We start from the raw sequence: 21,273 nt of genomic DNA on the forward strand, positions 1-21,273 counted from the left end.
TGAATATGATGGAAATCATTTGGAAAGTATTATTTATCTGCGTTCATAATTTATTTAAATGTTTTTATGTTTTGGTATGTGTTATGTTTACTATGTATCCAGACTTTGTGGACATCCCGTATAATGGATAGATGATGTGCAAGGAAAAAATACCTCACAAAAAGATGAATCCATCCGATTTTGTTTCCTTCTCAACAAAAGGACCCAAATGATCCCATTCCAGAACAATGTCACAATGAGAAAAGGACAAATGATTTAAAGTAAAACAACAGATAGCAAGGCTTTGACAGATGAAAAATCCATATTTCTAGGGGGGGGGGGGGGGGAATTCTTGTGGAAAATATGTTGCAACTAACTGGTGTATCCAAAGGATAGCAAGCATGTGAGTGACTAGGATAAACTCTAGTTCCATGGGTCTCATTGTCCTAAGTATATCAACATGTTGATCAGTCAATCACACGCCTCTCAGTAGACTTTTGTTGCGTCGTCGTGGATATGTTACACAAAGTACACACAATAACTGCAATTCACCCTTTCCCACCCCATCTCCATTCCCTGTAGTGTGTGCCTTCCTCTTTTTTTCTTGAGGACTTGGTATTTCTCATCTAAGTACTTAACTTGCATCTCACACCCCCTTTGTACCCGTGTTCCAAGAAATATTACCCCGCTATAGACATATATGAATTATATAGGCCGTAGAATGGGGATTAAAAAATTTCCTGTTGTAGCCGAGCTCCCATTGCAACCGAGGCCGTTGTACACAAGCTGTACTGTAATTAAAAGCAAACAGAATTTTGGGAATTTATACGTTTGTTTTTAAGGGTTTTACGGCGCTTGCAACACATTAAGGTCATATCAGAGCCAGTAAAAAGGAAGAAAATTGGATAGTAAAAACATTAAAGATGTACAATTAAAAGGACTTGAAAAAGTAAGACAAAGGGAAATGATTCAAATAGGGAACAGATGTAGATTCCAAGAGACACTATCAGTGTACTTAGTTTGAGATCGCCTAAAGTCTCACCTAGACACCAGCACAAGTCCCCACTAAAAGGAATACACTCTAATGTTTACAAATCATATGTTAAGAATTATAAAATTATAACAGTACATAACAGAGAGATGATTTAGAAGGAAAAAACTATCATCTCCCAAAACTATAACTATACATTCGACTATTTCCCTCCCAGCCAAGGATTCCAGCCAGGGTCAGGACAAAACCAAGTAATCTCATTCCAAGACAAAGACAGAAGCAATTGGAAAACAGATACAGGGGGATAGAAGACATAGCAAGTACCTCCCTGCCCACTATGGGAGGTCAGGAACCCCACCCAGAATTTATATGATAAACTGATAAACGACACAAGTAAAGGTGGTATACAATTTAATCAAAATATTTATCTCTTGCTATCATGTTTCAGTGACCAGCAGTTAAAACTTACAACATACTTTCTAACAATCTTAGTCAAGATACACGCATGCCATACACATACTACATACAATCAATCATTCAAATGTGATTTAGAATAATATCCTCAATCAGATGCTATTGATTTGTGCTTTCATTTTAACACGATACAATACTCAAGGTGATTTGCTTATTGAAAGCAGCAGAGAAATCACAGATATAATATTGGTAATGCATTTATATGGGGTTGATGTCAATAAGGGTATGAAAATCATCTACACGGTGAATGGAAAATGCATATTTTTATCTTTTAAAGGTAAACGGAACACAAAACTTTTTTAAAAACCAAAAAAACCCCCACTAAAATAAGTCAAAAAAAGCATATTTTAAGTATAAGTTATAAGAGGAGCAGCGTGGCATAGTGGTATGGTCTTCATTTAGTCACCGGGAGGTACAAAGTTTCAAACATAATCGTTACACTTTGAGCAAGTCCTACAGACAAATATTCCTATACATTTGTTTCCCTTTCAGTCAAGGACTCCGACCAGGACCAAGACAAAACAAGTAATCTCATTCCAAACAGAAAGCAAGTTGGAAAACAGATATAGGGGGGATAGAAGATACAGCAAGTAAGTTCTCTGCCCACTGTGGGAGGACAAAAAAACCTCACCCAGCATGTGGAAAGGGCACATAAAAAAGGGAGAAGAGATAGCAAGGGAAGGGAGTGATGAAGACCCATCTGCCTGGAGGATAACCTTACCCTGCCCTATACCAACCACTCAATTTGTAGATCACTCAACTCGCAAGCAAACGGACTGATTCTATCCCAAGTCGAGTCAAAATATCTTTGCTCAAAAAACAAAGTATACGGTAAACACAGAAAGAAAATTGATTACAACATACTAAAACCAAAGAAATTGAATGATAAGATGTTTATAAAATAAAAGAGAGAATAACAAACAAAAAACCGAGGGGTGGAGGTGTAGATATCATCCCTTTTTTAAAAAGGCACAGTACAACAATAACCCTATTATATCATCCAATCAAGGACAGCGACATCAGGCATATTTTTTAAACCAATTGCAAGCTACAATTTCAAAATATTGGTCTTTAACAATTAAAAATGTGGCCTGATGCTACATCCAAGTCATGTGACAACTAGGAATGAGCCATACGTAATGCAGGCAAAAATATAGTTTCCTCTTAGAAATTAAAATAGGTCATCAAACTAATAACTTTCAAAATGCCTCCATAAACTTTCAACATTACACGAGTATGGCATATTTTTTGTTTGTTTGTTGCTTTAGGTCTCTTCCAACACAATTGAGGTTATATGAGAGACCGCTGAAACAAAAAAACAAGCAATCTAACAAAAATAGTACAAATGTAAATCAAAATCATAACCTAAAGATGTCATAAGCTAAATTATAAATAACCAAGAACAAACAGACAGAAGATTTACAGAAAAAAAAAATATCCCCTGTCAAAAATACAATCACAAACCAAAGAAGCAGGATAGGCTAGTAAAGAGAAGAAGAAACGACATCACTATCGGATCGTACACCCATGCGAACATCATAGGTATATGATTCAAGGGTGATGCTCCCATCCAACCACCCGCGAGTATGGCGTAAAATTTGTTATTTTACTCCAGTTTTTTAGCTCTTTTACATCCACATAACAATGAACCTTTAATAATAACAAACATGATTCACAAAAAACGTATTCCATACAATCGTATTGTGATAAAGAAGTATATATTAATTAGTTATCTACTTAAATCTGTGCAGCATATCGTGCTGTATGGAGTTGACGTCTAACTCTATCAGCGTCCATTTGCCTGAAATGGGCATCATCGTCATCACGGAACATTTGTTCCTGGTACAAGCAAATCTCAGATTCAATTTTCTTGCGAAGTTCTTGTTTCATGCGTTCTGTCATCTGGAATTTGAATTTAAAAGAAAATCTAATACACCATCAACAAAAATAACAACAACCACAACAACAACAACAAAAACAATAATAATAATAGCACTGAGGGATTATGTTGTTTTGTTTTAAAGGTCTCAGTTTTACAGCCCTTTTGTTACTTCAAAGATATAAAGGAAGATGACTGCATAATCAGATTGTAGATATGCATTTCGAACAGGGAACAGAAGTCAATTCCAAGAAATGATTCATCAGTGCGTCTAGTTTGAAACCAACAAAAAGTCACATCCAGACATGGGTACAGGATCTTTGCAGAAGTGATGCACTCAATTGGTTACAAAAACATATTTTTTTAAAAACCCCCAAAAACTTGAGCATTTATATAACGCAATATCCACTAAACCTGCTCAAAGCACTTGACAAGGAAATAGAAAGGAATATATAAATAGAAATTGACATCAAAATACTACAAAGATTTCATTACTAAGATTTTTTTTTAAACGTCTGTCACACTAAAAATTATTTTTTAAAAATATATCTGACGTCTTCCTCTCAGAAAGAGAAGCAAGACAGAATATGGGCAAAACCAAAATATGGCCTCATTCCAGAACAAAGACACAAAGCTAGATGGAAGAGTACAAAAGACAGAGCAGATAGTTGACACAGTAAGTGACCTCATTGATCAAAAAAGGAAGTCAAAGCCCTAAACTAATTGTCTGGTATAATAAAACCAAGTAGAGAAAGCCGGACGACACTTTGCAAACAAATGATTGCAGTATTTGCTTTTTTCCTTACAATTTATAAGGCAAAAAATGAGGATCTGGATGGCTGACTATCAATGGTTTGACAAAACTAGTTGTCAGATATGGAACAAAATCAGTGGGGAGCATAACAAAATTAGTAGTACTTCGCAGACTCAACAACAACAACAACAAAAAAAAAAGAAAAACAAAACAAAACAAAAAATGAAGAATATTTCAGAGTAATCTATTACTTCCTGTAAAAGAATAAAAGAAATTAGAGAGTTGTATCTCAGATCAGAATTGCTGTCAGAAAATCAATTTTTATAATGCAAAGCTGCACATCAGTGACAGTCTATTTGTAATTCAAAAGCTTCATTAAAAAAATTATATCATCATTACTTAAAATATTGATCACTGTAGCCCAAAAATTCATAGAAAATGTGACGATTGTGTAAATTCATAGGCAATTTCTAAAATACATATAAACACAAACAGTTCAAAACGGTGTGGTTTGCTAGAGGAGGTTGTCATTTAGAAAAGTTCAAGTGTCATGTTTCCTCAAGCTATCATTGAAGTCTTATCTATTTATCTTACATTATCCCTGTGAAACAGAGGCAACTCATGCCACGAAATTGAATGGTTAACTTGCCTGTTGTTGTGCTTTGTCCCTGAGAATCGTGTCCTTCCTATCCTGCGTCACCTTCTCTGCCAACATGTTGAATTGATCATGATAGCTGGAGGTCAGGTTAAAGAAAGTGGTACATTTTCAATAAGCTACAATAAGTTATTGTTCTGACCTAATGGTGACTGAGACGCTGGCTCTAATATAGGATTGGCAGAAAACAAACAAAACCTTTGGAATACATTCGTGTTCAATTCAGGGGTTAAAAATTAAATTAGTACTGCGGATGTCACATGGTAGAAACTGCAATAAACAGCATCTCCATGAGCTTGATGGGTTAGGATTTTAATTACATTCAAACCAGCTAAAAATTATAAAGGAAAGACAATTGCAAAGATATGAAAAAGGATACTAATTTTCAATTGACTCCATCTCATTCTGTCTCCTTGTTTCCTGACATTTGCGTTGATCAGATGCATATTGTCGAATGTCCTTGATTCTCTCCTTTTGTATTTTTATGGCATCCTTGAAAAGGTCTCGGAATACCTGAGGACACAGCATACATAATGTGAAAAAAAAAACCCCAAAAAACTTGAGTTTATACTATTATCTAGCATTTTATCCTCTTAATTTAGCTCAAAGCGCTTTAAAAGGCATCCCAAGCTAACAACAATACTTACATGTAGGACAAGACATCACGCCTATAAGACGTTATCATAATTTTTTTAACAGAGACCACCCTATAATCAGTCAGGCACTCATTCTGCACCTGAGTGCAGTGGGAGAATCTTAGTAAAGAGTCTTTTCCAAGGTATCAACTTTGCACCATAAAGAGCACGACTTGAACCAGGCCTGAGAATCTGAAGATGTGCCATACCACAAGACCACAAAGCCACACAAAATAAAAGTAGTGAAAAGACAAAAAAGAAAACACATTATCTTAAGACAGGGAATGTTAAAACTAAATCAATAAATGGAAAAAATAACTTTGAAACATTTAATAAAAGATTCCTCTCATTATCATATCTGAAAGTCGTAGACCTTATTCTTTTAACCTTTTAATTTTAAGTTAACTCAATTTATTTTTAAAAAAAGCTTCAATAGTAATTTTCTGTGTCAAAAATTAGGATAACATTGTTTATTATTGATCAACTCTAAAAGTTAAGAAAGATATCAAAAGGGGGTACAAACTTAATATTTCAAATGTCTTCATAAAATCAAACAAAAATACTACTAAAGAAACAAAATAAAACTACCCTTCAAATTAAAAAAACAAGAAGCGGGCTGTGCTTAAAAAATGCTCAAGTCTTTTAAATTGATCTCACCATCTCTTGTCTTGTTCTCCTCTTCAGTTGTTTACTTCTGGCTCGTACTTGGTACTCATTGTAATATCGTCTGGCACGGGCAGACTGAACCCGTTTCTCATGCGTTTTGTTCTTCATTTGGATCTGTTTGGTTTTCTGCTCCTTTAATTCTCTCTGGATTTGGAGGAAAACAATACATAGCTTGTTTAGACAAAAGAATTGTGTGTGATTGCACCAGTCATGTCAAGCAATATGAAACTCATCAGCACCATGCACCGTTGATGCTTAACAAATACAGTGCCCATTTTTAATTATCCCCAGTAAGCAATGGTTTTAGTTGGGTTTTTTTTCATTAATATTTTAAAATATTTAAAACATAAAAAACAAAGATAGAATAAATCTTACCCCCCCCCCCCCCCCACCAACCCCAAAATGTTTTTAAATAAAAAAATAAAATTGTGAAGAAAAAAAAAGATGATATAGAAAGAGTCAAAAGAGTGCAGATACATATGATTATATAAGAAACAAACTAGCATTTTAGTCCATTACTACTCTAACATATTTTCTCAGATGCATCATAAGTGCACGGAACTTATGACATACACAATTGTTATATTTAATTATTTATATTATGATTTCAAAATACATTGTTTGCACAGTAACCACCACCATAAAAAAATGTACATAAATCAAACATAGATTATTAACCGAAATGCACAGTATCAAAAATATGATTATAGTTTTAGCACTTAAATACTTTTGAGGTTTTGACCTTAAGCCTTTAGAATCAGTAATCTAAACCTACGAGGCGTTTTGTGTGGTCCAACTCTTTCCTCATTATGTCAGACAAAATTTCATGACGCTGGGCTGCCTCTTCAAGCTGAAATAGACACACACAAAAAATTGATTGATATGATTCTGTCACTTAATGTTCTCACTGATCATTTTTATCTCTTTGAAACTTTCAATAATAAGATTAACAATTTCATTGAATTCAAGAGACAAGAATTGACAAATGCCTAAATTAACTCCTTAAAAATATAATAACATTGCAGAAATCTAACAAACACATCAAGTAAGACAATTACATTTTGGAAAAAGTATTACAGACCTGAACTAATAAATTCGTAGAAATATGAATTTTTGGCTCCAGCTAAAAACTGCACACCTCTTTGACTCGATAAATCTTGTTGAAAAGGAAAGTTTAGTTCCTCAGAACCTATATCCAGGACTTTGGAGCATTTTTGTATCATGCTGAGGGCAAATTATTTATTTCTAAAGCTATTTAAAGACTGTTTCTTTTTATCCCTTGGAAACTACGAATTTTATAAATTTCAAGTAGGCAGCTCTGGTATTGATTGGTACACCAAAAAATTACCTGAATCTGAGCCCGACTCTTCTTGCGTTTATTTTCCTGATAGACTCTAGTAATGGCTTCTATCTGATGCAAACCTTTCCGACACAACTCATGCCAAGTGTGGCCACTGAGATGGAGATGTGGGAACTCTTCAAGAAGGAAGGGAAGCAGATCTTCTTCACTCTCCAGCTTTACTGTTTTGAGAACATATAGAAATATTCTTTTTAAAAAAATAAACACACTTTCGTTTTTGATTGATGGAATCACTCATCAAGTTTCATTTTTTACATAAGGTTCTACTTTCTAATATGATATGACCTAAAGTAAAATAAAGTTCCACTATCCACCTCCGGTATCGATTAATATTAATATAGGCAGCAAATTATTTAAGCTTGCCTTTGTTTTGCATGGCTCTCAGATTTGCATCTGACCTCATTTTTTATAAATTGGACTTTTCTATCTCTTGCCCCTAAATCTATCTCAAAATATAGCCTGACATTATTAACATATTTTCAATTTTCTATATGCACTCTCTATAAAGTCTTACTTTTTAAAGATTCAAATTTTCAGCATCAACAAGATACAATAAAAATCATTTTTAGAAAATAATCATTTTAAAGTTTATCTACAGTCTGCCAAGATTGTTTAGGATCTCCGGGTGGAAAATAATAATATTCTCATCCAGTTTCCATTGTGAGCATTTATCAGCTGACCAATTGATACTTTTTAAGTACAATTTAACTTTAACCAACATGCTCAAAAAAATATTCAGGAGTAACACAGTAACGGATTTACTATCAAATAAATCTTGAACCTTGATCAAAATTCAAAAGTGACAAAAGAAGACAGTAGTTGAGCCAACCATAAATGTCAATTAAGCAGGATTTTCATTCACATAACAGTTGTGCAGGGTAAAACTTTTAAGTCCATGAATCACCTACAGAACACCAATCCAGAGAGATACTTTGATACTGATCATCAACCAGCTCTGGTTCAAAGGCATATTTAGTTGAATGCTGAATCTACACGCAAATGAATGTGAATTTTTTTTTAATTTGGTGACAAGGCCTAATTCATATCTCACAGAAAATACATTATAAACACAATATGGAAAATGCCCTTATTTTATTATTATTATTATAGTTTGGGATACAATATTTTACTCTTTTCAGAAAATTGTAATTGAATTCACAATTAAAAGGTGTCATACACTGACACTATAATGCACTACAGCAATTATTGTTTATTTTACATTCACAACATTTGTCTTTAAGAGTTCAGCACTCTGGACAATTCAGACATGGAAAAGAACAATAGATTTAGAGGGACAGATTAGATAGTGAGAGGAGGAAACTAATCTGGGATTAACAGATAGATTTTCAAACCACAGCAATTTCAAACTTTTATAATAACTCACAGGGAGCAGCGGTTGTATTTGAAGTACTTCTTGGGACTGAACTGCTTCTCTTGGCACTTGCTGATCTGCTGCCCAACTTTGGTTTCTTGGAGGTTTCTGTTTTGGAGGGATCTGGTGAAGAAATGGAGAAAGAATACCCATCACTGGATTACAAATAATGATGATTAACAATAATTTAAAAAAAAAAGACCATGAATGTACATCTCATTCACACTAATTTAAAACTAATCAATATTCTATATATGCTCAAATTCCTCAAGCTTCCAGTCATTTAACAAGGAGGTCGAGGTGTTTTTAAGCTCACAATTGTTTTTTGTTTTGCGTAATTTTGTAGTGAATTTCTGATCATTTTGCCAGTTAGTGGATTACCACCTTAGGTGGAAGGCATCATTTCACAAATTCAAGTCAACAATTAACATCGTACAAAGTAGTCGGTGACAGTCAATCAAGAACTACACTCATCATATGCATAGACTCCATTGTTGACGCTTGTGTCACAACCAGACCCTATCACCAGTCCACACCCGTCAGTAGCAAGTATAGGAAACCTCCCTCCCAATGGCAATGAGACAATAAAAGGCTTGAGCAATATCTAAAGTCAAAAACAGATAATGTAGATGATTCACAAGAGTCAATACGGAAAACAATAATGTAAAAGAATACAACCACACGAAGCGGACAATCGACACAGACAACCATTTATTTCACCTGTGAGTGTGTCACAAACTTTCCCACAATTAATAATAATAACCAACCAGTGGTCAGCAACAGTGGCTTATGTGTATCTGCAAATATAGATGACACAGGAGGCAGGGTTAAAATCCAAGACATCAATAACACTCATCACAAAAGTAGCACTGTTACAATAGAGTAAACTTCACATCCAGTAAGCCCAACTCATGGGAGATGGTTTTTAGTCAAAGCGTAAAAAATGGTGTTACATCGAGTTACAATTAAGTAAACACCCTGGGTTAGATTTCCATTGTGGTGCAGGTGGAGCAAATGACATGGATTTATTTCGTCAAAATACCAGCCATGAGTTAATACAGTATGTGACTCAGCCAAAAAGGAATAAATAAGAGTGGTGAAAAGTAATTCGGGTGTTTTGATATTTGCAGAAAAAGATGATTTAATCATCAAATTCAACTCGATCAAAAATTCACTAATTATTTGTAGAAAAGAATAATCCACATCATGACACGGACGTAAAGCGACTTCAAGGGAAAATGAAGAGAGGAATTGACATGTCCAAGAGCCTCCCACTGGAAGATGTGCAGTCATTGAGGAAATCGTTACTGAGTCTGAAACGGTGGTTGTCAATAAATTTTTACCCCTTACCTATTTAAAAGAAAACTGAGAAGATATTTGGTATCAGCAGGTGGTAACAGTCATACCTACATCACTGAGGCTATGTCTATTTCTTGTGTCAAAAATTTGTCGTTATTACAAAGCATCGTTTTAATTTTGCCATTTTTCACTTCATTTAGCGTCTTTCTACAGCTCTGTAGGGTGTCATTTTTGCCCCCAAAACATCAACTGTTACAAAATCATTGATAATATTTAGAACTTCATTATAAGCACCAAAGATTACATTATCAATGATGATGTTTGATTTTTTTTATTATTCTAATTGTCATCATCAATCAGCATCATCAAGCGTGCCATCACCAATATGCATATTGAAAGTTAGGACAAACAATTGTCTGTGTCGCTATTCTTTCATTGAAGGACGTGTGTATGTGTGTGGGTTTTTTTTTGCTTATGGGCATATGACTGTTCTAGTGAGCATGTTTGTATCAGTGGGTGGTGTAATAAGGAAAATAGTTGAGTTGAACGTCATTGATATAAACATTATAGTGAGAACTTCTCACGGTAGCTGAAATCTTCAAAGCTGTTGTCAATGAGTGACTATCTAACATTTCGTTATGAATTTGGTTGTTTTGGTGATAGAATTGTTGGAAGCAGTAAATGGAAGTATATTACTGAGATATGTTGTTATTATCATTATTATTATTATCATTATTGCTTTTTTAGCTATAGATAATAACCATAGAATGTTATTCCCTTATCATTATAATTGTTAGAATAATTTGTTCAGAGGTCTTATGGTGATTGGCCAATGGCCGAAAAATAAATTCTTGCACTTGAACTTGAACCTCTATCTTGTAACTACCCTCTCCTGCATGAACAATGGTTGAATAAAAAAAAAAGGAGTGGCGCAGCTTGCAATTTATATGGATCATAATGTCAACAATTTCTTTAATCATTTTCCATTAAACTATTGTACCAGTACAATAACAAGGTAAATTGAAAATAGAGAGTCTCACATAATAAGAAGGCAGCTTGCAATTTTAAAATCTTAACAAAAATATGAAAATGATCTTACTTCTGATATTTTTGGTTCCGTTAACAAGCGGTTTGGATTCTTGGTAAGTTTTCAACATGCCCTTTTCCTGATTTTAAAAGAAAAAAAAAGTTGAGATGAGACAGAAATATATATATATATCTATATAAATATAGAAAAAAAAACAAGTCAAATAAACTACAGCTAAAATATTATGACAGCTTTCAAATAAAATATTTAAGGAACAATATAAGTTATCAAATACCTTCTCTCGTGAACTGGTATAGTCCTTGTCAAGCAATGCTCGTACATCCTCTGAAAATTCACCAAGATCGTCCTGATACAATCTTTGAAGAAACTGGATGATTCATGGAAGAAAAGAAAGAAAGCTTTAATCACTCTACATACCACTTACAATATAGGAAAACAAATGAGAGTATGGGTACATTCTTGGAGAGGTCACAAACACACTAGGAAATAAGACAATGGTAACATCCAAAAGGGGCAAAACACTGTAAATGACAAAAGATAACAAACCATGAGGAGACTAGATGTCAAAAGAGTGCCAATTTTATCATTTTAAAAAAATTGGAAATCTTGAGGATTTTTTTGAAAAAGCAAGAAACTAAAGAGAATTGAAAAGGTAATAACGATGATGTCTACAGATGTCCAAGCAGTCTGATGAATTATCCATACCATGAACAAGGCAAAGTGAGTCAAGTCACAAACAAAACAAAAAAAGACAGGAGGGGTAGCCGAAATTGTTCATTTTTAAATATGAAAGATGTCTATCAAATGCTTTTATTGTGACATTTAGTCAACCTAATTTTTGAAAAATTGCCCATCTTGGCACAACTATTGGTCCAAAAAAAAAGGTGTCTTTAAAATTAGCATATAGAGTATTTCAGAATTAGTTTAGCATAAGAATAGAGATACGTTGTTAATCATAATAACCAAAAGTTCAACGTTTATGAGGAAGATAGTCTCGATAACAAAGAAATCTTAACAATTTCATCATTTATTTTATCCAGACAACTCACATCTTGTTTTTTCTTTATGGCTCTGTCTTCTGTTTTGAGTTTAAGATGAGCTGCTCCAAGCTCTGGCTGCCTGCTTTGGGCCAAGTGATTAGCAAATGCCTCAGATTTACTGGGAGATTTCTTGGTCCGTTTGCGAAGCTCTGGAGAAGGCTTTCTGGCTCTTTATATTATAAATAAAATAAAAATATCCTTGAAAGATCAGTTTTGTAAGCATATTTTTAAGAACACTCTCTTAACTATATTTATAAATGAGAATAAGTTGTCGGTTTTGATATCACATCATACAATTTAACAAACAAATTTATATTATTATTCTTCAATTGTTGACGATTTTTTTTGCAATTGTTCTAGAATTGTTTGATTTATTTAAGTGTCGTAAAACATTTTAAAAAAACACAAACAGCTTGTACATTTAAAATAGGAGGGTCCTGATAATCCAATAAGGAAAGCATTTAGCTCACAAATTTAACAATTTCAAAATCTATGGTTTTACTTTTCTGTTTACTCAACAATGAATGGGCAGTGGGTGGGGCGGGGGGGGGGGGGGGTATCGGATGTATGAGCAAGCAAAGTGAAGTCATATAAAAACGATTTTCAAATTAAGCAAGTGCCAACAAAAGTTGTTGATACTGCAGAATATCTATGGCTGATAAATAAAAATAAAATAAAAGTATGAAAACTTCCTTTCCAGCCAAAATCACTGCCTTCTTTCTAAACGACTGAAGTGGAAAAAACACAAAGCAAAAGCTTTCCTATTCTCAGTCAAAGCTCATAAGAACCGTTTAAGAAAAGAAAAACCCCAAAAAAACTGATTTCACCCAGACTTAATATAATAATTTCCCCTACTAGGCTTGCAAATTACTTTATCAAGTAACTAAAGAACAGGCCCTGATACCCTCCTCCTCTATGGGCCTTATAAGCTAAAAGAACAACATAAAAAACACACCTTAAACAAAATGTGTATAAACTTAAAGAAACACCAGGTGAACTCCTAAATCTGAATGATAATTAGCATTCTATATGTTCACTAAATGAATAGCGGTTAATAAGAAAAAAAAAAACAACAACAAAAAAAACAGGGAAAGTAACTTTACTGAAAGGTGCTAGTAAACATTAACACGGGTAGTGTCTTTCCATCATCATCTACACAACACACAACCACAGGGACTTGTTTCATCGACAAATAAGCAAAAAAAAAAAAAAAAGATAGCTACAAAAATCAGACTATATTGATCTCTTACCGAGATATATAATTTTCCTCAGCATTTCCATAGCTAAAGTAATCTGTTTGTACCAGACCACTTTTCTTTTTGTTGTTGGAACTATCTTTAGTGTAGTCATTGTCACTTAGTTCCTCTAAAGGGTAACGATGTCTGTAGGATCTGGGGATATAGTATATACACAGGTTTAAGTAACTTTCTTTAATAGGAATTCAACTGCTCTTGAGATACAGTCCAAGCCCATATTGGGACAGCCGCTTTATTGGGACGATTCCTTGGGAAAGGAATTTTTTCTATATGAGAAGTCATACCCTTTCTAAGTCCCAGCCGCTTAATGGGGACGAAATTTGACAATGACTGTCCACATAAAAGAGTTTTTCGCAGTCTTCAAATTATATAAAACGATGGTTCATAAAATGCAAATTAGTCTAACGGGACGGTGTATGGTCGTATCGTTCATCATAGAGGTGTGAACTATAGAATTTACCTGTATCCCCTGTGTTAGCGTCTATCGAGACAGCCAAGTGGGCATGTGGTCGAACCATTCATCATAGTCATCAAAGAGATGTGAACAATAGAATCTACCTGCATTCCTCATCAGTGTCATTAACTGCCAATCGTCCCAATCACGGTCATGGGTCAATGGCCACAACGCTGTCACCACCAAATGGTTTGTTTGTTCAATAAGATGAATGGATAGACAATACATTCTTAATCTGCTGCTTACTTATGCAAGTGTTAAGTGGCATATTTGTTATTTTATATATATTGTTTCGTGCAGTTAGATTTGTTTTTCATTGTTAGAGGTAGATTAAGTTGTCGTTTGTTTTTCACTAAGACGTGAAATGTCACTGTCTGATAAACACTGTTGCAATCACTGGCATGCAAAGTGATTACGATGAGATTTAAACAATAATGAAGGCAGTAGATATAAAACTAGCCGCATTGATATCCAATCATCCATTTAGCACAACTTGGACAATTCATCTCTGAACATCGCTTCACCAACAAGAAAAGACCTTACAATAACTGACAATGTTAAAGTCATACAAGAACTTCAACTCCCTTCAACTCCCTGGAGCCACCTATGCCAGTGTTGCACAAAAGATGAAAATTGGAAAGTGGACAGTTGGGCAAATTTCTCAACAAAAAGATGCCATTCTGAAACTGAATGAATCTTTAAGGAGTTCGTATCCACAACATCAGCAACAAGGCAAAGATGAAGAAGTGGAAGATGCACTGTCTGAATGGCTGACACAAAAAAACTTACAAGGAAGAAGACTCTCTGGCCCTGAATTGAAAAAAAAAGGAGTTCAACTGGCTTCGATGAAAGGCATCAATGATTTCAATCCATCTGATGGTTGGCTGCAAAGATGGAAAGGCCAATATAGCATGTGTTTTAAAAGGGAGCTTGGAGAAAAGCAAAGCGCAGACCAATACAACCTCTATCATACAGCTCATGGATCAAGGCATAATAAAAAAACTTCAAAGGACATTATCGCTCACAACTGAATCAATGCATCATCATGGAACTCGACCGCGATGTGACTGAAAAGGCAATCAGCATTGTTAAAAAGATAACTTTGTTAGATGGCATATATCTTTCTTATTCTGCAAGTGTTCAACAACAGACAATTGCAAAATGCTACTCTAAAGCTAAATATTTGCTGTGTAGTCACACAAGAAATGCTGAGACAATCAACATTTTTCACGAAGTTCCGCTTTCAACTCAGATGATGAAGGAGGAGCTGATTTCACAAGTGGATTACAACAACAATTTACAGTGTTCTGGTACCTAGACCAACAAAGAGATCCTTGAACATGCACAGAGCAAAAAAAAAACCCTAGAAAATTGAAGAGCGTGAAAATAGCAATGAAGAGGACACCTCACCAATGACTTTATCAGAAAAACGTGAAATGGTGAAGCTGATTGGTCCAAGAAAGAACTCTGACCCCTCTGACAAAATTTGTGGATCAGATTAGCAGTCAAGTGGCCGCTGAGTAACCCAAAATAGACGTCAAATAAGCCTCCATGATTACTATGGCTTTAAAACATGAAAATAAAAATGAAAAAGAAGAAACAAATCAAAACAACAAAAAAACATAAAAATTCTTTTTAAACCAAAAAAACCCGAAACAAAAAAAAAACAGAAATGTAAAAAAAAAAAGAAGTTTAATGCAACCAATACATCTTTCATTTGAACTTGTATTGTGAGTCACAAGTCTGGAAAAATGTAGAGTGGACTATGGTAAATCTGAAAAATTTCATGGCCACCACTTAACTGGGACGCCACTTAATCGGGACGATTTGTCGGGAATCGGGTCATCCCAATAAACCGGCTTGAACTATACTTTGAAGTCATTTCAATACCACTAAAAGGGCTAACAGTGAGATAATCAAAAAGGATCATAAATGTGCCTGCACTTACAAGCACCCAAAGAGAGCCAAAGAACTTAATTAAACAGAGAACACAACTATACCTCAATAGCAAACTATTTGTCTATTCTGAGATTTCTCATGAAGTCATACACGTACACAATACCAATAAATAATACTGGCATTAACTCATAAAGTGATGATTAATAAGAAAAAAAAAAAAAATTTCATAAACATGAATATGACCGACCATCTCCCTATGAGCAAGGACCCTAACAGTATTTTCCCAGAGAACGAATCGAAAGTGACAGAGAAGGAGACAAATGATATAAAGGGAGAGAAAAGACAGTCTGACTGCAAGAGATTCTCCTGGTCCACAAGGACATGTAAAACACTTCTATTCTAGGGTTGATAATGACTTTTTAAGAACTAATTAAAAAACAAAACAAACAGCAACAAAAAATTTCAAAAATAAAATTAATCCCAGTTTCATTTTTTATATTCTTATCATTTTGATATTGTCTTTTAAGCTGTAGCATATAAAGTCTCATCAGAGAGACTATTACAAAACATTATAAAACAAAATTGATTAAGAAACAAAAAAAACAAATAAAAAACACAAAAAACAAACAACAAACCTGTCATTGATTCCATCTGTATACGAAGAAAATGCTACCTTCTTTGTGGCTTTGTTAGGGGATGTCCGTGGCTGTGAGAAATGAAAGAAACAATTCAATGTCATTCATACATTTTTACTTGTCACTGTGTAAAACGTGATGGAATTTGAACCAAATTTTATTACCTTGAAGCGCAGAAAATAGAAAGTTAAATTGATTATGGATAAAATGTTAGCCTTAAAAAGGATAAGAGTTCATGTGGAGTCGAAGAATAAGCCAAAATCAATGATAAATCATTATATCTCCCTAAAAAAACCTGGAAGAAATTCAGAAAATTACCAACCTCTGTTCTCCTCATTTCTTGAGCATTTAATTCCCTTGCTAGACGTGCACCATCACTGGGAATAGTTGGTCTAGGGTAATCTCTATATAAAAACAAAATATTTAAAAATTATTTTCACATTGTTTTCAAAGTTGGTGTTAAAAATAGAGAAAACTATTGAAAACTTTTTTTTCCTACATCAATGCATTCTATACCTTTCAGTGCAAAATTTTGATTAGTATAAATGAATTAACTTCAGTCTTCTGCACTGGTAATACGCTTTCATGGCATATTTCAATGTCATTCCTTTTCTTTAAACAGTTTCTAATATTGATTCTTTCCTGGTCTGCCTCTGGGATGTTTTCTGTATTTTAAAAAATGTCTGTCTGCAAAAAGATTTATCATGCCAAACGACCAATGTTGATTGATTTGTTTTCCCCATTCTTAATTTCAACTCTAAATCTTACATTTCCAATTCTAACTTTTTAACAGTAATCAAGTGTCATAGAAAAATGTTTCATTTGCAGAAATATATCATAATTTGTATGAAAAGATTTCTAATTTTAAAAACTTCTATTTTGATATTAAAGAAACTCTTAATTGCCATGGAGTAATGACATGCACATCAGTGGCCATGATAAAATGGCAGCCTCTTTTGCCACGTAACCTATATTTTGTTTTGTTTGTATTTAAGGGTTTTACTAGCAACACATTTAGGTCATATCAGCATCAGTAAAAAGGAGGAAAGGGGATAGACAAAGGGGAATGGTTCGAATAGGGAACAGATTTAGATTCCAAGAGCATACCATCAATGTACTTAGTTTGAGATCACCTAAAAGTCTCATCCAGATACGATCACGGAATCCCACTAAGGGGAATACACTCACATTTGACATTTAAAACAACACATATAACAATACATAGCAGAGAGATGATTTACAAGGAAAAAATATCATCTCCCAAAACTTTAACTATACATTTGACTGTTACCCTCTCAACCAAGGACTCCGACTAGGGAAAGGGAAAAAAACAAGCAAGTTGGAAAACCAATACAGGGGTATAGAAGACACAGTAAGTAACCTCCCTGCCCATTATGGGAGGTCAGGAACCCCATCCAGCCATGGAACCTAGATCTTGCAGAAATGGCTTTAATGCAAAACTTAAAGCGAAGGGGCAATTTTTAAAAACCTTCTAGGGAAAGCAGATCAGACCCTAATTTTTTAAGTTGCAGTGTTATGATTCTGTCTATAAAATAATTAAAAAGTATTGAATGTCAAATATAAGTTAAAATATTAAGTATAACAAGTCTAGAAAGTTACTGACAGGTACTTATTGACTACTAAATATACAAGGAATAACATAATTTTTTTGAGCAAGTTTATGGATTCTATTTCCACTTCCTATCAGTGAGAACAAGAACTCTGAAATAAAAATACATTTCATTTGGTCCCCTTCTTCTTGCTATGACAGGGTATTAATACATAATGCTCAATTTCAAATAAATGGGTTAATGTCTTTCCATATGTGCACTGGGTCAAATGAGTCATTTCATAATATTTGAAATGGTAGGAACAATAAGCCTTAATATAATGGACACCAGATACAAACATACAGTACAATAATAGCACTTACGAAGTATCTGCCAGTTTCAAGTCTCGTTCAACCTTGCCCATGATTGGGGATGTTTGAAGTGCCACTCGTGTCATGGCTGCAGTCCTTTCCACCAGATGGCGCAAATCATTATAGGAACTTGACAGACCTTTCACAGTGGCAGGGTCATAGTTTCTAATGACATTTTTGATGATAAAAAAAAACATGTTATTATATACTTTCTTATATAAACTGAAATAAAATATAAAAGATATATGGCAAATGAATGTCTTAATTTTTATTCAGAAACCTTTTTATTTATATACACACACCGAATAAAAAGTCCCTAAATAATTCAAAATTCAGAGAAACTAGGTGGTCAGTTTTCTTATCATGTCAAAAAAATACGACCAAAACTTGTTCTGATTTTCTTTGACAAGATGAAAATTTCCTCAATTAAGGCAAATTGGATATGGTGAATTTTGTGATGGCACCTTTCAAATATACTCTTGAACTAATACATCTCAAATTCTTTCATTTAATTTCTAACACAAGTCAATTCATCCTGTCCACATCGACCTTAAAAGACAAAGTTGTTTCAATAAGATTATTTGGTATTACTACATTCACCAACTTCAATTTCTCTCTTACTTTTTATGTTTCAAAATATAAAAACATTTCAATCATGATTGACCATTAAAATCAGTCAATAACCAATGAATCCTTAAACCTGGAAATTGACAGGACATAAAGTTGTTATCTCACCTCGTGGATTGAACCTCATCTTGTGTACGAGGAGTGAAATAATCAATGGATCCAATGGTCGAACGGAAAGGTACATCCTGGTCTTCACCATGTATATGGGTTTGCTTTGTAGGAGGCACGGTGGCTGATAAGCCTAAAATTTGGAAGAAACATAATGATAATGATAAATAAAGATGATTATAATAGTAATACATGTAGTACAATGATGATGCCAATACTGGTTTATTTGTTTCTCGTTCTGCTACTATGCATGCATACAATACTGAACTCATAGAGTTTTCATAAATGAAAACATAAAAGTGAAACATTCGGATCAGGCATTGGTGTAAGATCTTGCAGGGCAGAAAAAAAGAGTATAAAAAAAGTTCATCCCTAAAAATCATTCTCCCTCAACTGGAATCAAACCTCAGACATCCTGATTACCAGTCATCTGAATTATCACTTAACCACAGAGATACTATGTATACAAAATGTATTTGTGTGTGTGTGTGTGTGCATGTGTGTATGAGAGAAAGAGAGAGAGAGAGAGTGAAAGTGAAAGTGAGAGGAGTGAGAGAGAGAGAGAGAGAGAGAGAGAGAGAGAGAAAGAGAGAGAGAGAGAGAGAGAGAGAGAGAGAGAGAGAGAGAGAGAGAGAGAGAGATGCCCTTCGGGATGAGCTCAAAAACCATAAACCATTGGCCATAATACTCTTCAACAGTCGTAACGTCACTTCCTTCCTAATGACGCATGGTAACTTAGTAACACTGGCTCTAAACTATCGGAACAATGGCGGACGCCCGTATGAAATATTTCTCCGGCAAGCATAAAAGCGTATCCAGAGGGAAAAAACATAAATTTGATCATGTTTTGACTTTTACACATTCTGATCACAAGGCATATGAAAAGTTCTAGCCAGCATGAAGAATAAAAAGTAATGGTTTTCTTTGTTTAGAACCAAGATGGCCGCCGTTGCCGGGTGGCCTGACATCAGACTACTGAATCCAATTGGAAATGTTGTCAATGCCCTATCCTACGTTAACAAAAAAGAAGGGTACAAATATTCAGATGTAATAGTAATATGAACATATTCTAATCCTAGCTAGCTAGGGCAGGAGATACAATTTAAAAAGTCACATGCAAAGAAAGTAGAGGCATCAGAATTGAATGAGATATCAAATTTTAGATAGGAATCCTTGAGGGCAAGAAAAAATTAACAAAAAGTATATTTTCAACTGCATTAATGAGTCAACGCACTGAAAGCAAGCAATGTACAAAAGCAGGCATACAGTATGATGAGTACATAGGTTTTATCTATTTAAAGCTGATTATTCAGTCGAAGATGGATATATTGACATTGTCAGTACTAAGGTTAAATGTTGATAGAAAGACCTTACCAATAAATTCTTTAGATCTAAGAAGCTGAGCACTGATACTGCATAGAAGAGAAATAGAAAGGAGAGAGAGAGAAAGAGTAGGGTGAGAGGGAGGGAAAGAGAGAGAGAGAGAGAGAGAGAGAGAGAGAGAGAGGAGAGAGAGAGAGAGAGAGAGAGAGGAGAGAGGAGAGAGAGGAGAGAGAGAGAGAAAGAGAGAGAGAGAGAGGGGGGGGGGGGGGGGGGAAAGGGAATCTTAGTCTCATTACCGACACTCAGTCTCTTGGTTCTAGACTGAGTTCATGGGTTTTTCCAGGCAGCTTGATGAGGCAAACAATGTGCCACGTAGTGTGGATTACGGTGAGCAATGGGTATAGATGATGATGAGGTGGTATTTCTCAACGACCTACTTTACTGCAACAAATAGAAGCACCACCCCCCACCCCCAATCTATTTTTCATGAAGTTTTGCGCACCCCCTCCCCTCCAAAAAAGGTTATTCACAACCCCCTCCCTTCTATCAAATTTAAGCTCACAAAATGTGCTGGTGAAAATTCACAAATGAAAAACAAAAATAAAATAGCAATGTACGTATGTCGCCATCACTGACAATGTCACTAAAGGGAATCCCCAAGTAATTATTCATAGTTTCTCACAAAAGTGGGATTTCCGGCTCTGGTGTTGCAGTGGCTTCATTTTATACATCACATCTTTCCTCGCCTTTATTAGAATATGCCCAAAATGTGCACTTTCCCCCTTATAAGGATTGGTCAAATTGCACCCCCTTCCCCACCTTTCTATTGAAGTTTGGCTAAAGTATACACCTTCCATTTGATACAATAGAGTACATAATTGATGAAAGCAAAGTAATA

General features: G+C 34.6%; 1 protein-coding gene across 2 annotated transcripts in view; it reads right to left on the bottom strand.

Annotated features, from left to right (window-relative positions):
• Positions 1–1,364: 1,364 nt before the first annotated feature.
• LOC144972905 (centrosomal protein of 95 kDa-like) overlaps positions 1,365–21,273 on the bottom strand; it is a 29,758-nt gene continuing 9,849 nt past the window's right edge. For both annotated transcript variants that reach the window (XM_078914705.1, XM_078914704.1), the window contains exons 10-24: positions 19,053–19,185; positions 18,330–18,482; positions 16,719–16,800; positions 16,397–16,467; positions 13,403–13,543; positions 12,162–12,321; positions 11,387–11,479; positions 11,164–11,230; positions 8,778–8,888; positions 7,382–7,554; positions 6,809–6,883; positions 6,025–6,177; positions 5,112–5,245; positions 4,727–4,811; positions 1,365–3,346 (exon numbers count right to left, since the gene is read on the bottom strand). In XM_078914705.1, the coding sequence (XP_078770831.1) occupies positions 3,182–3,346; positions 4,727–4,811; positions 5,112–5,245; positions 6,025–6,177; positions 6,809–6,883; positions 7,382–7,554; positions 8,778–8,888; positions 11,164–11,230; positions 11,387–11,479; positions 12,162–12,321; positions 13,403–13,543; positions 16,397–16,467; positions 16,719–16,800; positions 18,330–18,482; positions 19,053–19,185 (1,796 nt within the window). In that variant the 3' untranslated portion in view covers positions 1,365–3,181. The remainder of the gene's footprint in view (positions 3,347–4,726; positions 4,812–5,111; positions 5,246–6,024; positions 6,178–6,808; positions 6,884–7,381; positions 7,555–8,777; positions 8,889–11,163; positions 11,231–11,386; positions 11,480–12,161; positions 12,322–13,402; positions 13,544–16,396; positions 16,468–16,718; positions 16,801–18,329; positions 18,483–19,052; positions 19,186–21,273) is intronic.

The sequence above is a fragment of the Berghia stephanieae genome, chromosome 5 (genome assembly GCF_034508935.2).
Source record: "Berghia stephanieae isolate SIO BIC M18660-M18661 chromosome 5, UCSD_Bste_1.3, whole genome shotgun sequence".
NCBI classification, from domain to species: Eukaryota; Metazoa; Mollusca; class Gastropoda; order Nudibranchia; family Aeolidiidae; genus Berghia; species Berghia stephanieae.